The following is a 7,500-nucleotide window of genomic DNA, read 5'->3' as shown; positions in this document are numbered from 1 at the left end:
AAACTACGCGAGAGTTTGCCCTGCGGTGCCACGGGGGGATCAGCACCCCACCAGAAGTACGCAAGTACAGGGAATTCTGGGAAGCTGCTATCTGGACCTTCTGCAGTTGGGGCCATTGGTGGCCCGCCATCTCAAGACCTGCAAGGGCCTTTTGTTCAGGGGTTCCCGAGGGGATACTCCTACCAGCTCGGCCAACCGTACCCTCAGCACCCCCAAACCGAGCGCTTCCTCTCAGGAGCCAAACCCCAGCCGGGCCTGGAGCCTCACGCCTGGCCATTTGTAGGCCAGTTGCCCTCGGATGACTTGTACCCTGTTGGACATCCGGGGCACGCTCATCCTCACGGGGCCGGGGCAGGGAGGTTCCCCCGGCAGAAGTCTCCCAGTTTACCCAGCTCCTTCGGACAGTATTCTCAGTCGGGCCCTGAGCCTGGGGAGGAGGGCTACAGCAAAAAAGAGCAGAAGCCGAAGAAGCCCGGAAAATACATCTGTCACTACTGCGGTCGAGCTTGCGCCAAGCCGAGCGTCTTGAAGAAGCACATCCGCTCGCACACCGGAGAGAGGCCATACCCTTGCGTACCCTGCGGCTTCTCCTTCAAAACCAAGAGCAACCTTTACAAGCATCGCAAGTCCCATGCTCATGCCATCAAGGCTGGACTCGTACCCTTCTCAGAGCTAGCGGCGGCCCGCGGCGGGGACATGGACCAGGCGTCCCCGGTGGGCGAGGCCGAGGTCCACTCGGATGGAGAGCAGAGTACCGACACGGACGAGGAAGGTCTGGAGGGCTCCACCATGCTGACGGACAAAGACAGCCCAACACCGCGGATCCCCTTCGAAGCTGACAAGAACACAGGTCATTTACCCATTTAGAGAAACATCCATATGAATGTGTGTAAAGTTATCTTCTCAAATAAGCTGGTGTTCACGGTTTTAATGCAAAAATGCCAGTTTGCTATCTTACATTTAGATCGATACTGTATGCTGCTCATTCCCTGCCTCTAAATCTTCTAAATCGTAACCTTCTTATGTGTCGTATGACTTTTGCTCTACTTTTCTATGTAGGTGGTGTGGAACCAGCATATGCAGACTCAGCTGAAGAGCTCCTGGTGGGGTCCATGAAAGTGCCTATGCTGATCGTCCCAAAGCTCGGGGGAGTCCCCTCCACAGGGATGGAGTGCCCACCCTTTCATGACATCAAGGGCTCACACCCCATGTTAGCATCGCACGCCGGAAGAACGCATTCACTGGACGACTCCCCGACCATCAAGCAGCGTTTGGCCCTGAGGCTGAACGAGAAAAAATGTCAGGACTCTGAACCCTTGAACCTCCTGAGTCCTCACAGCAAAGGCAGCACAGACTCTGGATACTTTTCCCGCTCCGAGAGCGCAGACCAGCAGATCAGCCCTCCGAATGCTAACGTCAAGACGTACGAAGAGATTATGTTCGGTCGGACTTGGTACTACCGACCCAACTCCAGGTCCAGGCAGTCTATCACGGTGGGCCTGGCCGGTGCAGACCCCAGCTTGGCTAGCTTAAAGCAACCAGGTGCTATTCTGGACATGGGGAAGATAGCTGAGGATCATATCTGTTTCAGAGGGGACGTCGGAGTCTCTGGAGATCCCAAGCAGTATCCAACAGGACCGTGTCAAAGCAGTACAGGGCTTCTGGAGCCTCCATCAGATTCTGGGACACTCATTAGGAGTAACTCCATGCCCAACTCCTCCCCACCTAACCTCAGTGTCCCTTCTGGGATACGAGGCAGCCACTCCTTCGACGAGATGATGACGTCGGATGATGTCTTTTACCCACCGGGGCGGAGACTCAGAAGACAGGCTGCGTTTGAACATTCAGCCAACGAAGCACACGCAGGCGAGGCCGAGGGCTACGGACACATGCCCAAGAATCTAGCTTCATCTCTGGGTATGAAGTATGGCGAGTGCAACCCAGGAGTCCCAGAGCACATTGCCTACAGCCCATATGGTACGAAAGCTAGTGTGTCAGAAACAGCCACAAGAAAAAGGCGGAAGGAGAAGAGTGTTGGGGATGAGGAGGACAGCCCTGGACACTGTGACAGTAGCTGTAGTGGTTCAGTGGACTATGAGTTTAAACAAGGTAGTTTCGATGGGTCAAGAGCCACCCCGACAGGGAAAGGCTCTCTTCAGAGCGCCCACAGCCAGTCGGACAGCTTTGACACCTGTACCAGCATGTGCTCGGAGGACATTGCATTGTGTCCTGACTCTGAGGGCAGGAAGGCAGCTGGGAATGTCATATCAGTCATCCAGCACACCAACTCCCTCAGCCGGCCAAATTCCTTTGAGAAGTCAGAGTCCTTTGAGCAGCCAGGTTATCATCCTTCGGATAAAGCGCTATCCAGCCAGTACTCCGAACAGTCCGACACAGATATCTTTGAAGATGCTCTGAGTCCTGAATCTGCCCTCCTGAGGACAGAGAGCATGGAGCAGCAGCTGCAAAGTGACCTGGCCTCCCTCTCATCTTCGTCAGCTGCAGCGTCGCCTGGCCAGCCTTATCCCATCCCACACAAGCTAGTGCGACAACCCAACATCCAAGTCCCTGAGATCAGGGTGACGGAGGAGCCGGACAAGCCCGACAAAGATACAGAAGCTCCGATGACCAAGGAACCGGAGAAGCTGCCGCAACACGTGGAGGAGTTCCAGCTGCCGCAGAGGAGCGACACGCTCGCCCAGATGCCATCGGAAAAGCTCCCACCGAAGAAGAAGAGGCTGCGCCTGACGGATATCGAGCATTCATCCGGGGAATCGAGCTTCGAGTCCACCTGCACCAGCTTGTCTCGCAGCCCCAGTCAGGAGAGCAACCTGTCCCACTCGTCGTCCTTCTCCATGTCCTTTGACAGGGAGGAAGGTCTCAAATCCGCCTCTCCCACCAAACAGGTACTCCAATTACCGTTCTGTAGCTTCGCTTCCAGCAGAATTTGTACAGTTTTCATAACATGTGCTGCTCACATTGGCCCCTACAATGGTTATGGTAGATGATGACATCACCTGTAATACACAGCCTGTTCCCAACTGACTTGTTCTTGGTGATTTTGAACCAGGACGACTCATTGCCGTCCGGCGGCGGCCCGAAGCAGTCGGAGTTCCTGACGGTGCCCGGCAGCAGTCACTCCGGCCACCAGCAGCAGAGAGAGATGCGGAGGTCCTCGTCGGAGCAGGCGCCGTGCGCGCTGCCCACGGAGTTGACTGAAATGCGCAGCAAGTCCTTCGACTATGGAAGCTTGTCCTCCTCCAGGCAGGGCGAGATATACTCCAGCGCCTCTGCGATGAAGGACCGTCGGCGGGGATATCTTGTCCGACAGGTCGCGGAATAAAAAAATACTTCCAATTGGAACTCTTGAAAAGAAAACTAGAGGTGTCAAATGTTTAGTTTGAGCTCTTTGATACTTTTATTCGCTATACAGGCTTCACTGAGTGTGTATCCAGAGGCAGTCGTCCTGGAACCAGGAAGTGCTGAGATGTCCATCAAACAGGAGGTTCTGGAACACGGGGCGTGGCCCGGCTCGAACGGATCCCCCCACAGCAGCACCGATGTACCCAGTAGAACCAAGAGAGTTGGCGGTAGCACTGGTGGTGAGCTGAGCATGACAGCGCTGTTAGCTCGTATCATCTCTTCCCAATAAACCAGGACCACATTCTCCCAATATGGGGTATATTTTCATAGGGAAGAATTTTACTTTTAAATACTTTTATACCAAACAATACATTCTGATGTTTATGCACATTTGCAGGATCTCACTACCATAACTACCAGCATCACCTCCAGCACAGTATCAGTGAGGACAGCCTGCAGGATGAGCCTCTCTTTAGCAGGTAAGAACGCCGGGTTCCCTTGGCAACCCCAACATCACCAACAGCCCGTCTTAAGATTTAAAAGAAACATTTTTTTCCATTCCTCTAAGTATTCTTTTAACAATAGCAATTTCCCACTCCTCCAACTGATTCAACGATTACAATATACCCGTACCATATTATTACTATGATTATTATTATGACACGTCATTTAGCTGACGCTTTTATCCAAAGCGACTTACAATCCTGTTACATTCATACACCGTAGAGCAGCTACAGGGAGCAACTCAGGGATAAGTGTCTTGCTCAAGGGCACATCGACTAGGGCGGGGATTGAACCTCCAACCCCCTGATTGAGAGACGGACCTGCTACCCACTGATCCACAGTCGCCATGTGGCCACTAGGACTAATATTCTACCTTTTCTCCCGAATAGGTCCCATCAGCATCGCCTGCAGACCCAGGGCTCTTCCTCCGAGGGAGAATATCAAGGTCACGAGGTCATGAATAAGGAGGCGATCCAGCAGTACCCGAGTGGGCCTCCCACCAGCACCTACCAGCAGCCCGGTCTGTTCTGGAGTCAGGAGGCGGGTCAGACTCCCAGACAGCCGCTGACCCTCCAGGCCCAGCAGCAACTCCAGAAGCTCCACATCCGGCCGCCGGGCCCCCATCCCGGGAACCCGCTCCACAAACCGCCGCCGCCTCACGACCAGCAGCCGGACAAGCCCGGCTCCCCCATGGACCCGGCCTCGTCCTCCCCTCGCGGCGCTGCCCTGGCCCAGCAGCACTTTGCTTCCTCCAAGCACTCCCTGCCCGGTTCCAGCAGCGCCTCCATGCTCCTGCAGCAGGTGCAGCCGGTCTTTGCCACCCAGGCTCTGGGCTCCCAGTCGTCGCTGCCTGGTATGCTGGTTCCCGTGCGCCTCCAAACCCACATGCCGTCATACGGAAGTGTTCTGTACACCAGCGTCAGCCAGCTGGTGGCCTCCCACGGCGGCGGAGCGCAGGGCGGAGGCTCGGCCGGCAACGCGGCTCCTTCGGTCGCCGCTGCGAGCAAACCACCCGGAGGAGGCGGAGGAGGCATAACCGGGGCGGGATTCAACCTCTCGCACTTCCTCGGACACGCCGATGCCGCGGCGCTGCGCTACCCGCTGTGGAATGCTCCGGATTCACTACCAGGGCAACAGCTCAACACCGGGATCCCGCTGTCGCTCACATCCGGCACCGTGTCCACCGCGGACGCCTCGGGGTGCGGCGCCGGAGGCAGCAAGCGCATGCTCTCCCCCACCAGCTCGCTGGAGGTCTTCGCCGAGACCAAGCAGCAGAAGAGAGTGAAGGAGGAGAGGATGTATGGGCAGATCGTTAAGGAGATGAGCGCCGTGGAGCTGAGCGGCGCCGAGGGCGGCACGGCGCCGGAGGAGGGGCGGCGAGCGCGTCTGAAGAGCGAGGGCTCCGCGGACGCCTCCGAGAGGATGTCCTCTCCTCCTCCGCTCGGCGACTTCCCCGGCGCCGCCAAGATCAGCATTCCCGTCCGGTCCTCGGCGCCGCCCCACCTCTCCGAGGTCCCCCGGGCCGAGAGCTTCACGCCTCCTCTCCAGATCGTCACGGCTCCGGGGGGGCGGGACTCCCCGGAGGAGCTGGACGTGGACGACTCGGCCGCCGACCGCTGCTCCAGCCCCCAGTCGATGGCGTCGTCCACCGACACGGAAGACGCCGACGCCGCGGATCAGCAGGCGCCCAGTGAGAGCCCCGTCGGCATGCTGGTCCAGCTCGCTCCCGAGCGGCCGGCGGGTCCCACGCCGCTCCTCCAGTTCCCGAGTCTGCGCGCCACGAGCCGGGTCAGCTGGTGTTTCCTGAGCTCCACGCGGCCCAGTAGCCGGGCCCCGCACGGCTCCGTCTACGACTCGTGGTGCGTGAGCTCCTACAACCCCAACCCGCTGGGCCTGAGCACCAAGGCGGCGCTGGCCCTGCTGAGGTCCAAACAGAGCAGCAACACGGAGTCCGTGTACTCCACCGCGGCCATGGCGCCGCCCAGCTCCGGAAAGCTGGTGTCGTCCGTGGCCTGGAAGCTGAGGTTTGATCAGGTAATGAAAATACACAAAGAACACAGACATGTGAGGGTGTATTTTTTATTTTGTGTATTTTATTTTATTCAGTCAATCAAATAAAATACAATATTATTCTATATAATATACAAAACAGAAAGACTGAAAAGGTATAGGTAGAAGCAAAAAATGCTTATATATTCCTAAATATCCTAAAGTAATATCAAATAAATCAGAAAATGTATATAAAATAAAGAAGAAATAACAAAGAAAATTAAAAATTAAAAAACAATATAAATATAGATATATACATACATACACATACATATATATATATATATATATACATATATACACACATACATACAGACATACTTCCACATACATCTTCCATATAAATACGTTTCAATCACATTTATAACTCTCATGAATTGTTTTATGAATAATTCCCCTGAAAACCAAAAAGGAGTGAAACCATTCTTACATCCATTCAACATTATTCCACAATTGGACCCCGACAGCAGAAGCACATCTTCTTAAAAGCTTATTTGGCGGTGCTCCTCTTCCTCCCACCCTCCAGCTGAAACCGGAGCTGATGCCGGTGGACGCCGGAAACTTCGGGAGGAAGATGAAGGGCGTGGCGTCGTGGGAGCGTTCCAAGGAGGAGCAGCTGGAGAAGGAGGTCTCCGTCAAACCGCCCGCCACCGAGCCGAGCCGCGTCAAGATCTTCGAAGGCGGGTACGTCACACGCACAACGCCGTCCGACCACGAGACGCCGTGGCGTAACATCAAAGGACAGGAAGGACTCGTGCGCTAGCGGGGAGGTTAAGAGTTGAGCCACTTCCTGTCACATGTCATCTCCACTTCCTGTCACATGTCATACGTCTTAAAGTGAAAGTGTCGTGAGTCCTCAGAGACCTGCTGTGGAGACGTGTTGTTTCAGTCTGACGCCACGTTGACACCATCACGATCCGTGTTATTGATTACGAGTGATTGATCGTAATGACACCATCACGATCCGTGTTATTGATTACGAGTGATTGATCGTAATGACACCATCACGATCCGTGTTATTGATTACGAGTGATTGATCGTAATGACACCATCACGATCCGTGTTATTGATTACGAGTGATTGATCGTAATGACACCATCACGATCTGTGTTATTGATTACGAGTGATTGATCGTAATGACACCATCACGATCCGTGTTATTGATGACGAGTGATTGATCGTAATGACACCATCACGATCCGTGTTATTGATTACGAGTGATTGATCGTAATGACACCATCACGATCCGTGTTATTGATTACGAGTGATTGATCGTGACACCATCACGATCCGTGTTATTGATGACGAGTGATTGATCGTAATGACACCATCACGATCCGTGTTATTGATTACGAGTGATTGATCGTAATGACACCATCACGATCCGTGTTATTGATTACGGTGATTGATCGTGGACACCATCACGATCCGTGTTATTGATTACGAGTGATTGATCGTAATGAAATCCAGCACGATCCGTGTTATTGATTACGAGTGATTGATCGTAATGACACCATCACGATCCGTGTTATTGATTATGAGTGATTGATCGTAATGAAACCATCACGATCTGTGTTATTGATT

The 7,500-nt window shown here is 54.0% G+C and overlaps 1 protein-coding gene across 8 annotated transcripts in view; it reads left to right on the top strand.

Moving 5' to 3' along the window:
• Nucleotides 1-7,500, top strand: part of hivep2a (HIVEP zinc finger 2a) — a 96,922-nt gene that overhangs the window by 70,348 nt on the left and 19,074 nt on the right. For all 8 annotated transcript variants that reach the window (XM_056427451.1, XM_056427450.1, XM_056427452.1 and 5 more), the window contains 7 exons: nucleotides 1-850; nucleotides 1,060-2,906; nucleotides 3,071-3,331; nucleotides 3,434-3,602; nucleotides 3,761-3,842; nucleotides 4,257-5,901; nucleotides 6,443-6,600. The exon at nucleotides 1-850 is cut by the window's left edge and continues 313 nt beyond it. In XM_056427451.1, coding sequence (XP_056283426.1) covers nucleotides 1-850; nucleotides 1,060-2,906; nucleotides 3,071-3,331; nucleotides 3,434-3,602; nucleotides 3,761-3,842; nucleotides 4,257-5,901; nucleotides 6,443-6,600 — 5,012 coding nt within the window. The remainder of the gene's footprint in view (nucleotides 851-1,059; nucleotides 2,907-3,070; nucleotides 3,332-3,433; nucleotides 3,603-3,760; nucleotides 3,843-4,256; nucleotides 5,902-6,442; nucleotides 6,601-7,500) is intronic.

The sequence above is a fragment of the Pseudoliparis swirei genome, chromosome 12 (genome assembly GCF_029220125.1).
Source record: "Pseudoliparis swirei isolate HS2019 ecotype Mariana Trench chromosome 12, NWPU_hadal_v1, whole genome shotgun sequence".
NCBI lineage: Eukaryota > Metazoa > Chordata > Actinopteri > Perciformes > Liparidae > Pseudoliparis > Pseudoliparis swirei.
Note: the sequence above shows the minus strand (reverse complement) of the source record. Positions and strands in the feature narration are given on the sequence as shown.